The sequence below is a fragment of the Telmatherina bonti genome (genome assembly GCF_933228915.1).
Source record: "Telmatherina bonti genome assembly, chromosome: 10".
In the NCBI taxonomy this organism is placed as follows: Eukaryota; Metazoa; Chordata; class Actinopteri; order Atheriniformes; family Telmatherinidae; genus Telmatherina; species Telmatherina bonti.
In genome coordinates, this window is record NC_136628.1 from 33,267,814 (window position 1) to 33,283,223 (window position 15,410).

The 15,410-nt window shown below is 38.3% G+C and overlaps 1 protein-coding gene across 1 annotated transcript in view; it reads right to left on the bottom strand.

Annotated features, from left to right (window-relative positions):
• The window catches only part of esama (endothelial cell adhesion molecule a), an 83,770-nt gene extending 76,317 nt beyond the window's left edge, over positions 1-7,453 (bottom strand). Inside the window, exon 1 of the mRNA XM_079248159.1 lies at positions 7,111-7,453. Within this exon, the coding sequence (XP_079104285.1) occupies positions 7,111-7,177 (67 nt within the window). The 5' untranslated portion in view covers positions 7,178-7,453. The remainder of the gene's footprint in view (positions 1-7,110) is intronic.
• Positions 7,454-15,410: the final 7,957 nt, after the last annotated feature.

Genomic DNA, 15,410 nt, shown 5'->3' on the forward strand with positions numbered 1-15,410 from the left:
GCTACTGATTTTCAGCCCAGGTCTTGTGCCATTTGACAAACCTCAGCCTTTTCTCCTTGTTTCCCTCCCTTGAGCATGGCTTCATGAGGTTTCAGGCAGGAGAAGCTTGATCAGCCGAACATCCAGATGCATCTCTCAGGTCCTGATTCTAGTCTGGATTTGTTCTTATTTCTTCAGGGCATCACTTTTAGATCCTCCTCATCTGCCATAGACAGTTTAGTGCAGACACTTCATCCCCACTTGTCCAGCTTCAAATGTTTTAAGGACATGCTGCTCACGTTGCTAACATGCCAAATCCTCTTGCACATATATATTTATATTTTTTCATTTATGAGATTCAGACTAAAAAACAGGCTGCTAGTAATAAAATGCCAAAAGATGCTGTTTCGCATAAATCCACCTCTGGCTCATCCTTTTGTTTGGTGCCTTTTTTATGCTTGCATGATTCGTAACCCAGAATCAAATAGATAAACAATAAAGGAGCACACTTTTCTAAAAATGGTAGGGTACAAGGACTGAATGTGAGAATGATTTGAAAGCTGCCAATGTTCACAGAAAAAGCTGACCTTCAGAAAGCCTGAAGAACTTTACAAGATTATAATGAAGTCTGGCTGCTTGGTATTAAAATAAAAATACACGAACCAAACAAGTAGACTGTCCTGATAAATTTTAGGATTTCAAAATATTGTACATGATGTCTTCTACATCCTGCCAGCTCCGTCTTCTCTCATCACTGTGATCCAGAACCTGTACTAATCTTTCATCTGGTTCTCGTTCTCCTGGACCTTGTACGGAGTTCTGCTGGGTTTTAATGCGCAGGATTACAAGGAGCATTGGCACACTTGCACAGACTGACGATTGAACAGCAAATGTCCTGTCTGAAGAGGGGGGAAAAGTGCATGGCTGTATGTTTTTGGCATTGCGTACTGATAAATCCCTCCATCTCCCCCCTCAAATCAAAACTGCGACATTTGCCGTGGACACGTACATGAAGAGTGCCGGCTTCAAACTGCTGTAATCCCAGCTCAAAGTGGAAAAGGGGCTTTGCTGCACATCCATTTAGTATTATTTTATGGAAAAGGCAATTAAAGATAAGGGATGAATTGTTAGTTGGATGAACTGCCTCCCCTAACTCTCATATTTGTCTTCTCTTGGGACTTTAAATATATGTTTAATTTGGGACAAAGTGTTTTTACTGTAACAATGAGGGAGGGAAAGAGGGAGGGAGGGGGCAGGAAACAAGCCGGTGCTGAAATATTGCCATGCATAAAGTATGCCGACATGCTAAGCTTCCTTACAATGTTATCTTACAATGGGAGAAGGAGCAATGTCCACAGCGACCCGTGGTAAAATAAAACCGACTAAAAATAATTCTTGCTACACTCCCGCTCGCTATAATGAAGCTCTGACAGTCACCACAGAAAAGTCAGCACTCCACCTCCCAATGGATCCTTTTGAAGCTTGTCTGGATTGACCTTGTTGAATAAGTAAAGCCCATTCTGGGAGCCACCTGGAAAACAAATGAAGATGTTCGTTTTCCAGGTGGTGTGTCTGGAATACAAGAGTAATTGTAAAGGGGGGTGATAAGGCATGGCGATTACATCCTTGCCATTACCAACTGCCCTTTGATAAGGGACGTCCGGCTCCCAGATCACTCCATGTGCTCATGTAAAGGCACCATTAAGACAAACCTGGGTCGGCTGATAAAGCAGCTCACTCTGGTGAACATCATTTATCTTACTGGAGCTGTGAGTATGCAAAAATAATACAAATACTCCCTGCTTCCACTTTTAAGGACCAAGTGGCAATTTAATCCCTATTATCCTGGCGAACAACCACTACCAGCGTTGATAGCGAGGCAACGGCTACGCTATATGCAAGTGGAACCAGTTGGCATCCATATTTGTGATTAAACCAATAATCACTGAAGCTGGAGTGTACCCATTGTACAATCTTCACAGCACAAAGAAGGCAGACATGATGGGTCGGTGACTTCTTCCGGACTTTTCCTCCACTTCACAGGGATAATCTTTGCAGAATGAAAACGAAAAAGTTGAGTTGATGAAGTCTAAAGAAGCAGCATGTATGTGTGTGATAAGGCATGGCTTACACATCCCGACCATAACCAGCCTTTTGTAAGAGATGTTGAGCATCCAGATTACTGTTTGTCCATGTTAATGCACCACAAAGACGACATGCCAGAACCAAGCCAGCTAACAGAGAAGCTCCTTTCCACTGCATACCATCCGTCTTGTTGGAGTTCAGAGGATACAAAAATAGTATAAATCCTCCCAGTTTCCACCTGTTGTTACCAGTAGCCAATTTCATCTCTTTCATCGTTCCACTATTATCCTGGCAAACAACCACTACCACCAACAATGGTGCAGTAACAGAGACTAAATTAACACAACAGAAGCAGGCAGAGGTGAAACTAAATCCATTGGAATCCAGATAGCATTAGCATGCCAAGGCTAGAAAATCCATGAGATGAGACTGAGAGGTGGCCAACATGCTTCATCAAACCAGCAACCACTGAAACGTGTACTTAAATGGGTTTTTGTGCCACTGGACAAATTCTACATGTCAAGATGACTCTGGTGCGGTATCTTTAAATAACTAGAAATGTATTTTTATTGTTCTGGCACAGTCAGAGGGATTTGCCCCTCTGAGCCCTCTACCTATTTTTCAGGCCCCTGTTTAGCCCACAATTAAATGAGTATCTCTCTGCAACTCCAAAGTCAGTACAGTGTTACTGGCGAAGAAACGAAGACCTTCAGGAAGAGGAAATATGTCTGTTTGGAATGATGCAGCTGTAACGATAAACATGAGTCAAATCATACAATATCTGAGTATTGTCTCTGCAAAGGGCGAGGGATAAAGTGGAGCAAAAGAAAACCAGAAAAGCACTTTGAGAGCGCAGACCTCCGCCAAGCAGCTCATTTGTACCCTAACTATGATTTTCAGCTGATGGCCTATCCTGCATTCATTGAATGAACTGATTTTCCAAGATACATTGATACATGTGATCCTAGATTTATGAAGGAGTTCCGTTCCTACGCTGCAGTGTAACCCAAAATTCTGCGTAAGTCGGATTTTTACCTTTAAAACCCTCTAAATGCCCCCTTAATCACAAAATGACAATCTAAATACACAAATCATACACCATAATAATGGAAACAGAATACAGGCAATTAAAATAGACATTTCAATTAAAAAAATAAATAAATATACATGCAGTGAGGCATCGTCTTCATTTTCACATTTCCAACAAGTCCTGAAAATTTCACGGAAATCCGTCTTTGACCTTTTGAGTTATGTTGCACACAGACAGACAGACAAACAAAAAGATAAACGCCAGCAAAAACATGACCTCCTTGGTGGAGGTAACTAATGTTTATAACATGAACTTCAGACTGAATCACAAACTAAGAAAAGTGAAACTCAGGAAAAGACAAAGACCTCTGTGTAACTGGTAAGACTTAATTAATAATAGAAAAGCCGATTAAAGTCTCCGTTGATGTGATTAATGCATTCATTTGCTTTAGAACAAATGACAGGAGGGCAAACTCATTTAAGCAGTTCGAATAAGTTGCATAATCAGGCACGGTGCTTGTTGAACCTGAGCTAATGTAATAAAATTAGCTGACCCACACATGCCTGCACAGAGGTAATCTTTAATGAATACATGAGATAGAGGAAAAACTGAGGAGTTGGACTGGAAAAGCTGAAGATAAGAGTTCAGTAGCGGGCTTAATTTAGAAAAATATTCAAGAATTAAACAAAAGAGAGAATTCAAGGTTATCAGTGGGAAAGCAGAGAGATGAAGTGAGTTTATGTGGTTTTGTTTATCATTCGGAGCTTCAGGTTTCGGGTGTTGTGGCTGATGAACAGCAAGTGCTTTTTCTATTGAATTATTTAGTTAGTTTTAATTTCAAATAAGAGACTTCATGATACAACACTGAAGGTTTAGAGCTTCTAATTGGCTGATTCCCGTCTCTTTTGGAGGGTCTTGACTACATGGGATCAGTCCTCAGAAACGATGAAGCTTAATGTTTAATCTGAACTGAGAAAGGAGATTCATTAACACACAGTCTGTAAACTGTGAAATCTTTCTTATGTTTGTGAGAAATGCAAATAAGGATTCCGTTGTGGGACTTTTAGGCTTCCAAGTCACTTTATGTCCTCCTCAAAACTACAATACTTCGACTCTGGAATGAATTATTCTACAACAAATGTAGAATAAACATTTGCACGCTTTGTTGAATATTTCAGTCTGGATTGAAACATCCTCATTATTGTAGTTTTTCAGCAGGACCTGATCTAAAGTGGTCTGGGTGCCTAAAAACCAACTTAAATGAGCCTTGATTGTATTTTAACAAATAGAATAACTAAACTCAGTTTCTGCCTTTAGAAACTTTTAATCTGTTTAATTATTCCACATTTTCTGAACAATAATTCTGTCCACATTTGAAGGTTTTAATTATTGCAGTTTTGCCTTTTCTTTGTAGCATCTCATCTAATGGTCCGGATGCCAAAAGATACCCATTAAATTACATTTACTTACATTAAATAAAATAAAGCTTTAAAAGTCTGAAACTCTGCATTATTGAATCTACATCCTCTGGAGAATAATGCAGTCCTCATGGAGTTTGCAGGTTTTTAGAAAGACCTGGTCTGAAGTGGTCTGGCCCTCAAAAGAAAAAGCAGTCGATCCAAGAATCTTTTTGCATTTTAATACAAAGAATAAGAGTTGAACCAATCAGACTCTGTGTGTTAATAAATCTACATTCACTGTAGAATAATTCAGACCAGATTTAAAAATATATAATATTTTTAGAGAAAGGTTCAGAGATCAGAAAGTGTGTTTATTGAATCAATATCGTCTGTAGAATAATTCAGACCAGATTTTAACATGTTTAGTATTACATTTTCGTACTTTAGAGAAATCGGAAACAATGTGTTTATTGAATCAATATCTTCTGTAGAAGAATTCAGTCCAGATTTGAAGAGTTTAAGTTTAGTAGTGTTTAAATAGCATCTAGTATAATGTGGTCAAGGAACTAAAAAAAAAAAGCAGTGGAAATGTCCTTTCTGGATACAGGCACTGGATACTGAATCACAAGGTTGTTTTCTTTGTTTTTTTGTTTTTTTTTTTGTTGATGCTTCAAAACAGACTAATTTAAAACTCCAGTTAATTCTACAGCAACACAACAAGCCTGAAAACAGCTGATCTGATCTCAACATCATGGAGTCATTCATTTATTTATTTATTTATTTTTTTGTCTTGTCCAGCATTTAAGCAAGCATGGAGTCATTCATGAACCGAACACCACCAACATACTGTGGCGACTCCTGAAAATGCTCATGTTTTAAAGGGGAAAAAGTCTGGTCACAGTAAATTACTAATTTTATTTCCTCTGACCTCTGATTTTAAATAATCGTGCTCGTTCACATAACCTCACTCATCTGCAGCTTCTGGTAAAAAAAAAAAAAAAAAACTTCACACTCCTCTGATTTGACTGAAACACCAACCAAAGTCTTCTTTTCCTGTTTGTTGGGAGGATGTTTGCTCACTTCCCGCCCAGCCTCATCGGGGACTCAAGGAGCGCGGTCTTCCTGTTGCCGCAGGCTCCCATTCATGAACATTTCCTCTCTGTATCTCGACCGCTCTGTATTTTCAGGACACACCTGCAAGGCCTCTTTGATGGAGAGTCAAACACTGAGGTCAAGGAAAGCTACTGTGTTCTTATTGTCCGCTGACACTAAATCACAGCCTGCTGTTACAACCTGAGATTGCTCAGGACGAAATACAGCTTGCAATCATCCCTTAAAGCGCCTTAAAACTGCAATGTCACGAGGGCGCTGGGTAGTAAAAATGGAACTATTTCTCAGGTATTACTCCTCCCTCTGGGAGTAACAAGCAAGCCTAAGGTTGCCTGTGTCAGCTCATAAGATTGTTTTGGCAACAGCGCTGAGAAACGCACGGCGGCTTATGAGCAGCCCAGAGCTAACTCAGGCGAAATGTGGAGCTCCCGCTCGCTTTCATGCCTCACAGGGCACGTGAAAGTCACCAGCCTGTCTCTTGGAACTAATAGGCACTCACCTGAAGCAGACAGAGCTCCATAACTTAAATGGATATCTCCTGTTTTTCGGGGGGTTTTTTTCTTTGTATAAGGGGGGGTTGTCCTGTAAGAATAGGCCGAGTTGAAGCAGGATCTTAAAAGATTCACGACTGCCACTGAATGAAATGTCATTTCTGTTGATGCTGAGTAGGAATATGTAATTATTTCTCAGCAGCAGTACCCCCTAGAAGAATGATTTTCTGTTAAAAAAAAAAAAAAAATGAAGCGGAGGTCCTTTATATGAGCTCACAGGACAGAAAACCTCAAAATCTTCTACAGAGATCTCACTTTTTTCTTTTTTTTTTTTGTTAGAAAAAAAAAACACCTGAATTCATCCGTGCAGCTGTGCTGTGCCCCAATTTCTAAATCAAAGGGCAAAGAAAAAAGAAAAGTAGGATGCGTTTACTGTACAGCTATCTGAAAGTAGGAGTTTAATACATTGCTAGAGAGAGGGACGGCTGAGCCAATGTTGCATGGCTATAAAGGGATTATTCCTCCCTGGGAGACATAATCATGTGTAACACACTTGTTTTAAATCCTGTGAAAAACAAACAGGTGTTTCAGCCTTAAATCCAGCCCTCTTCTGGCACACTTCGGGACAGACACTGCAAAATCAGACCTGTCATTTGCTTGATAGTTATTTGGATTTGGATTATGAGTCATGTCAGCACACTTCTTGTAAGAAATACATCTTGTAGATTAAAGAGGGGAGGGGCTGATCTGCTAGAAATGGGCAACAAATGCACTTTATGCTTAATAAAATAAATACTCAGACTTCTGCTGTGCACTGGATTTGTTAATCCCGTGGATGAAAATGTGGTGTTAGTGTCAAAATCCATCTAAGTGCTCAATGAATGTGACCTTGAAGCACACCAGCACTATTCCACATCAAACATCTGCAATAGTTTGTCTCAAATATGGAAAAAAAAATAGTCGGAAAATAACCTTGAAACAGTAATGATAAGAGGAAAATAAGGGTTGGACTCACCTGAGAGCCCCCACAGAAAGGTAAATGAGAGCAAAGTAAGTTTCCTGGAAGTAGAGTAGACCTTCATGGTTGAAGTAGACACTTCTCCGTGTGTTTTCCTCCTTCACCCGGCTTTTATACACTAGCTCTGATTCCGCCTCGGGCAAAGCTCCTCAAGTCTGTCAAGTGGTTTTCCTTCGGGCTCCCAGCAGACGCGCTGGCCGGCGGAGGTAAGGGACACTTCAGGTGAGGACGTGTGGAAGCCGCGCGTGCGTCCCTCCACCGCAGGAATCCTCCTGGAGGGATGGCAATGATAAAGTGAAGTGGAAATAGATTCTGCTCCTCCTGTCTGCGTCCTCCTCTTTGCGCTTTGCTCCTCAACACGACGGCAGCGAGTCCAACTCTGCAAGTTGTCATTCCGCGTCCCCTTCCTGACGGGGAGGGCGGAGGGGGTGAGAGACCTCGGGCGAAGAAACGGAGCCGTACACCACCTTTCTCGGTCAAATGTCCTGTTAGCTTTTATGTTAAAAAGAAGTTCATCATGTTGGTTTCAAAATAAGACAACTGTAACAATAAACGCTTTCAATATGAGGGTTGCCAGAAATTATACTTTTATTTTGAAAGCACAAATGACCTTGTTCTGGTTGCTGTTGGGTAACTTGCTGAATTTACACCTGTTCTGTGGTTTCCCGCCAGGAGGAGGTGTAAGTGATATATTCAAAGCAGTGAAATTATTAAAGTAACTCGGTCAGAGAGCATTAAGTATGCAGGAGTTGCACTTGAACGTTTAAAACTTTTTATTTATTTAAAACAACAATTTTATTATTTATTTCCCTGTTTATTATTTTATTTTCCTGTGTTGCTTTGTCTAATTTTGCACAGCACTTTGTTTCAGTTGTGCTTAATTTAAAGGGGTTTTAAAAAAGTTAAGTTAATCTTAAAGCACATTTGCCAAAGATTTATATGTATAAGGTTCTATTTCATGTCTTTTTAGGCAAAGGATTAATAATTAAGACCTAAAAACAAGAGTAATTTGGAGAAAAACGTAAATGCTACATAATAACTTAATTTCAAAACACATTGTAGTAGTTTAAATTAAGAAAGAGAATATATATATTTTTTACGCCACTAGCTCACTGAAACCACCGCTGTTTTTTGAGCCAGGCTAATTAGCTTTTTGCTAAGCTATATGATACAATGGATTTATTTTTACTTTATTTCATAATTAACTAAAATGTAACAGTTCTTTTAAGTTTGGAGAACATGTTAAATGTTCTGAGAATAAGGCACACTTAAACTGACTTTTTAAAAGTGGGGGAAACAATTGATTTTAGCTAAACTAGCTACTATTAGCTTTTTTTTAAACTATTTTTTAAACTATTTTTTTACTATTAGTGCTAAGAAACAAGCATCTCTGTAATAATAATACAGATTTAGTTTTTTTTTAAAAAAATAATTCTTGACCAAAACTTGAAAAAGTAATACTATAATAATGTAGATCATTTTAAAAGTAGATATCCAACTATATTTTTAATTCATAATTAATAAAGATTTTGTCCTGTTTAGAGCTGAACATTAGTTAATATGATCTCAAGGCTAACACAAATTCATGCATCTATGCCCCAACCCCTCCCCACCACAAAAAACAAATAAATAAACAAAAAAACTTTCTATAGAATTTCTCAAAGTACTATAAGTCACATCATATTTGAAACATCTCCCTTGCTGACTTGTTACGGTCTTAATCCACAAAGAGAAACGAAAAGGACGTTTTACAAAATCCTTAAGAGGCATGTGGCCCTCCTTGCCTGTTTCAAATACCGTGGCAGAAGCTTTTTCAACACTATAAGCCTATTTTCTTGCCCTCACAACCAAAAACGTATCCTTTCTCCTTAGTCCCCTGAAAATCTTCAGCTTCTGCTCCATCATGTGTGAAGAGGTGTGGGTCTGAAAGCAGAGAAACAGACTGGACTCAGCTAGACATGAATTCCCAAGGTGAGCTCACAGCCCTGATATGAAAATATGGACTGACCTGTAGTCGGCGAAATGGTCAGTCTTCTTTATTTCACTTTTATAAGGTTGCTCAGTTGCCCGAGCAACAAGGGAGAGGCTAATGCAGGTGGACTGCTCAATTATGAGAGGTGAACAAAGGTTATTCTGTGATTAAATCCAAAGAAGCAGGGTCCAGTCCACACGCCAAACTGCTTTTACAGCCAGTCCGCAGCATTTGGGCAAATGCTGTCAAATGTTTATTAATTTGTTTACTTGTTTAAATGTTTTTTATAAGATTAAAACCAGTTTGTGCAGGACTGATGGGCTAAAACTAGACACATAGATGAGAAAGTAAACCCGTTTAGACACATTACAGGTGAAATTGTGGACAAACCTGACACCTGGAGGCCAAATATATCCATCTGTATAATTAGAGATGCATTAAATTTTATTTATGTTACCAATAGTATGGTTTTTCTGATAATTCTTCTATAAATTTGTTAATCAGGCTTTACTCTACTCTCGTCTGATTTTTAAATATAAAATAGTTTGTTTCCACGAATCAAAATAGCTGTACTTAAGTACTCTGTCTGATCAAAACATTTGTAACCATTCAAGTAATCATAGTTTGGTGGGTAGACACACACTCCATGGTTCATAACTGCCCATTAATTTATAATTATCTGCCCATAATTCACTGTACTTTGTGGGAAAAAGCTTATAATTTTGCCCATTTTGAAGATATTTTCAAAAGGTTTTTCAACACAGTTGTGACATCTTATAGTCCAGTTCATAAACAGATAAATGACATTTAATTGAGAAAGCTTGGACTTCATTCATATGATTCGTATGCATGGCAAGGCGTGCATGAAATCATTAAAATGCAGTTTACAGGATCTGTTGCTGTTCTTACTGGCACTGGATTATAAATCTGACACTCCCGCAGGCTGTGGAGAAGCTGCGCCGTGCAGTGCAATTTGACCTGAACATAAAGGCTTGTCATTCACCACGGCTTTCCTAAATTTCACATCAACAATCACTGCTGCCGCAGGATAACAATCTGAGAGCGTATCGTGCACATATAATGCACTGAGTGGGATTCAGATCGAGTTTCAGTCCTTCAGACATTCAAACCACAAAGTGGACTTTACCAGTGGCAATTTTTTATATATACAGTTGTGCTCATATTTATTCATCCCCTTTCATTAAAGAAGGGAAAAAACAGCTGCCTGTAAAATAAGCCGAAATTGACGAAAGTCATAATAAATAAAAATTTTATGAAAATCATGACATTATTTTCTAATTCTGGTTCAATAGAAAACCAGAATTTCAAAAGCAAACAAATAAGATAATTTATTACATATTACATCACTCATAAATTAATATTTAGTTGAACAATCCTTTAATGTTTCCGCTCCAGTCAGGTGTTTTCTGTTCCTCTCAGTCAGACTTCTGCACCTGTCGACAGGTATTTTGTCCCACTGTTCAACAGAAAAGTCTCTAATTTGTCCAGGACCAATTTCTTTGTTTGCTTTTTTTTCCCCTCTTTCTTTAACTCAATTAAATGAAAAAAACAGTGTCTTATATTACTAAATGATATTTTTGCAAATTTTTTGTTATTGTTCCTTTCTTAAGTCTCCAGTTATTTGAGTGACTGTTGTAAATTCAGCCTTTTCTTTAATGAAAGGGGATGAATACATATGAGCACATCTGTATGCATGGATCACTTGGGGCGTCTGTAGCTGAGGAGGAAGAGCAGCCGTCTTTCGACTGGAGAGTTGAGAGGTTGATTCCAGGCTTCCCTTGACTACATGCTGAAGTGTCCTGGGGAAAGACATTGAACCACAATCTGCCCCCCTATCGGGGTATGAGTGTGTGTGTGTGAATGGGTGAATTGGTGACAAGTAGTGGTCAGCATGACTGAAAAAGCGCTATATAAGTACAAGTACAAGTTCATTACTAACGCGCAGTGATTGCCAAGAAATGCAGACAAACCTGTTGAATAAACAAACAGCCGAGAAGCTTGAAACACTGCGAAGACGGGGACTATTTTGTTTCTGGTGGATATACATCCACATGTCACAAGAAGTTTGACCTCTTCGTCATGAGGCCTGTTCTTTCATCCCCTTGTCTGAAATGACTCAGAGTGTATCTTCTACGGTGGCCCTGAAGTTTCACAGCAAAACAAAAAGCCACGACACATTGAGCCCAAACACAACCCAATCAGCCACAAGTCACAACACAACAGCTTTTGTTTTGCTGTGACACTTCAGGGCCACCGTAATCTTCCCAGTTGTAGAGCTTTCATTTCGGCGTGTTTCCAAAAGAAAGCTGCAAATCTCACATTTCTGTTTGATGACTACAGAAGTGTAAGAATCAGAATTCTTTGTGATTTTCTGAAGATGTTTCAACTATTTGACTTCTAAGTTTTTGTACACAGTGATGAGACCGACATCTCTGTGGAGTTTCTGCTTTCTCATGACATTGTCCCTGAGGTTTGCTTGAGATTGTAAAATCTGCACCATTGTCTTTGTTACATAAGATTATTTACTGGGTTTGTTTTCCTTATTTTATTTTAATATGTTACATGTTGGGATTGGTGCTTGCTAGCATGTGTTTATATATCTGAACTGCATGCATCATTATTATCATTAACATAAAGTGACACATTTAGCTGAATTACAAAGTACTATTATTACTAAAATAGCACTTGGAGAGCGCAAACCTCCACCAAGGCCTTTTAAAAGTTCCTGGATCCAAACGGTGATCTGGATCACCAACAAAATTGAATCAGTTCTTCCTTTTCACATTTCCAACAAGTCCTGAAAATTTCATGAAAATCCATCCATAACTTTATTTATCTTGAAAACAAACAGACAAAATAAAAAAACAGAGAAACGCCTGGTAAAACATGACTTCCTTGGCGGAAGTAAAGCTGATTTCTAGGTTTACAAAGACACTTTAATGTTAAAAGTTTATTCTTTAGAACAATACCAAGGTCTTTTGATTAATTTTACTCAAAAAGTCTCACCAGTAATGACTAAACCTGAATCTTCTCTACTATCCTCCAACACTCCAGAAGTTTCAGACTTTGTGTTAAGAAGATCTGGAAAAGCTAATCAAGGATTTTATGAATGGCAGACTGCAGTTTTCACAGGTCCAGATGTGTAGTCAGCCAGCTTCATCTGATCATTCATGCTTCTTGGATTTTTAAACCCTCTGATGCATGAATTGTTTAAAAAGAAAAAGAAAAACAAACCAATGCCACAGTTTTCACTTTGTGTTTTACTTCAACAGACATGTACTTTTTTAATCTTATAATAAGTTGGTATGAATATTCTGCGGATATAGCTGAATTTATTTCTCACTTTGTTCATCCATGAGGCGCAGTTGTGCAACGTAAATAAAAAGTACCTTGTTGATATGCTGTGCGTTCTTTCCCTGTTTCCATCATGGCCGACCACGCTGGCTGTGACCCTTGGTCCATACAATGTATGTAGAGTAATTTCATGATATATTAATACATTTTTCGGTGCGTGGCAGTGTGTTGGGTGACTCACTGAATGCATGTACTGGAAAACAGCCTTAAGGTGTCCACTGTAATGGAAACTATGGGTCAAAGGATTCCTTTTAGTTGACTGGTTACCAGTTTTTCCCACAGATAACTTTGCAGTTCTGAACTTTATCAGGAGTCCAAAACACTTTCCAGATCTCCAGACCTAAACCTGGCAGACCCATCACAGGTTGGTTCTGATCCCACAAAGACCACTTTAACACCCAAGCTTCCTCTTCGGTTTTTATTTATTTATTTTCCTGCTTTTTTTTTTTTTTTTTTTTAAAGCTTATTGGTTTGCATATATTTCCTTTTTTCTTTGGTCTGATTTAGTTTTACCCATAAACCTTCAGTAAAAGAGGTTTTACCTGTTTTTTGTGTGTTTACTGTGCTCCTGTGTAAAGGCTCTTAAAACTGTTCATTCATCTCTTTTTCTACTACGTGGAGATTTTAAGCAGCGGGTGCGTGTCGCCATCTGCTGGTCACAACGGGGAATTACACTATTGGCCTGCGCAAACACTGTTTCTCACCTCAGCAGGCTGCAAAAACATCCAGTGAGATGTTACCATGTTGTTTTGTATTCCCTAAAAAGCTGTAACAGAAAAAAAAAAAAAAAAAAAAAGAAAGTGTAAAAATGAAAAAAAAAAATAAAAAAATTGGATTTTAAAAGCAAAGTTATAAAAATGCTTTTCTTTAGAGGTTGGCATCTACAGATTCTTCAGCTTTAAATAACGTTCAAGCACTTAACTGTGAATATTATGCTGCGTATATTGGCCATAAATTGTGTTAAACTACCAAGAAGGTTGTGGATGTTTATTATTTGAACCACTTTCTATAGCCACCCATTTAATAGCTTTCAAAATATTTATCTAAAAGCCAAAGTATCAGATTTAAGAAAGCAAATGCAGAAAAGTAAGATGTTTATCAATTTCTTGCTTTCTTTTTTGTATTTTTTACAAAAAAACCCGACCAGCTGGGTTCAGTGATATATGGAAATGGCTAAATGGATAGTTTATTTTATTTTTTAGGGAATTTTGTGGCTCTGTTGACTTTTCTTTAAAAGCACATTGAGAGTCCAGAACTCAAACGTGGACCAGCTACGATGTAGATCTCCAGACATTGGTGGACGATGGAAAATTTACAGCTTAAGGCAGAAAATGAAAAACAAGGACAATCAATCCTGTGGTGAACCTGGATTGGCTGCAGAACTTAGGAAATCTTAGGATCTTAGGAAAACATGCAACAAGCAAGGTCGTTGCTGTTCATTGTGATTAAAATATGACTCATTTATAAATATATCTGATGCAAATCAGCTGTTTTAGAGAGCTGCATTGATCCGCACAAAAAACAGAACTTTCCTGTTTCTTCTTAAAATGTCTTTGCAATATGTTGCACATGCTGACATCACAGTAATGTTAGCGTTCAATATGTTATGGAGCCATAATTTCCAGTAAGACTTGCTGTCCCATCTGGATGAAGATGCTGGACCACCTGCCTGACTGACCTGCTTCTCATTAGCAAAAGGAAGCAAAGAGCACAACAATCAGCTCATTATGTCTGGTTTTGGCAGCTTTTCCAAACAACTGCTTGCATTTTAATTAAAATATAAGACCAGACAAAACATTTTATTTGCCTTCGTTTTGGTTCAAACATCACACTTATAATTATTTCCTGGTGTATATAATTATTTCAGCTCATAAAATCCTAACCTGAACATCAGACAAGCACAAAAACTTCACTAAAACCACAGCGGGTGCCCCATTTATTGTTTTTCAAACATGTAAACATACAAGACGTGACTCTGAAACAATCACAAGACATGGTATCAACCAATAAAATAGAAAATATCATATTTATCTTCATATACTGTATACCCAAACAAATGAAATGCGGCAAGTTTCCAAAAGCTGAAATGCTCAAGAACATCAATATTCTTAAATATATATTATAGGTATTTTTATATATTTATATATATATGTATATGTATATGTGTATATGTGGTGGATAACATACACATAGATTCATATGGATGTATCCAATGTTTCCCTTCTACACAATCCTTCCTGGCACATTGCACATTGAATGGTGTCCAATAAGGATTCAGTTTGATCTGAAACATCGTGTCTAAACCTGACTGGGAGACAGTAATCAGTGCTTTTTTTTTTTTTTTTTTTTATCTTGTCAGGAAAGATTAAGCATCATCTGCATCTGAAATACCAGTATGTGGGTGGTAACCTGTCAGTCCAGTCTGAGGCGACTGTCTCACCAGTAATGACCCCATGGCTGCAGCAGGAGATGCTCCAAACGTAGTGCTCCCCAAATAAATACTGCTCTGTAGCATATTAATACTGAAGAAGGCAAAACACAGTGTTGTGTGTATAACTGTGATCAACATCCAATCACCATGGTAACCACATTGCTAACAGAAGCGGACGTTTTTGTCCCTGCACAGCAATAATCTGACCGCAGTCTAAATGAGACAATTCTGGCATGAGTTGCATCCTAGATGTTCCAGTTTTGACCCCTAAAACACAAAGAGTTATGTCAGGTGTGAGGCGTCTTCATGTCACTCCAGGATTCCTGCAAGCTGAGCCGTTCTCAGGTCTATGAACAGAAATCAGGCCACCTGATGAATAAAAACAAGCTCACTTAAACACTTCATCCTGAAAGATATGCTGCAAAGCAGTGGTGTATGTCATTAGGATATAAGAGTCTGGATAAGGTGGAACCATGCCTACATAGTGAGACTAAGACTGGCATTCAGTTATTGCTTGCT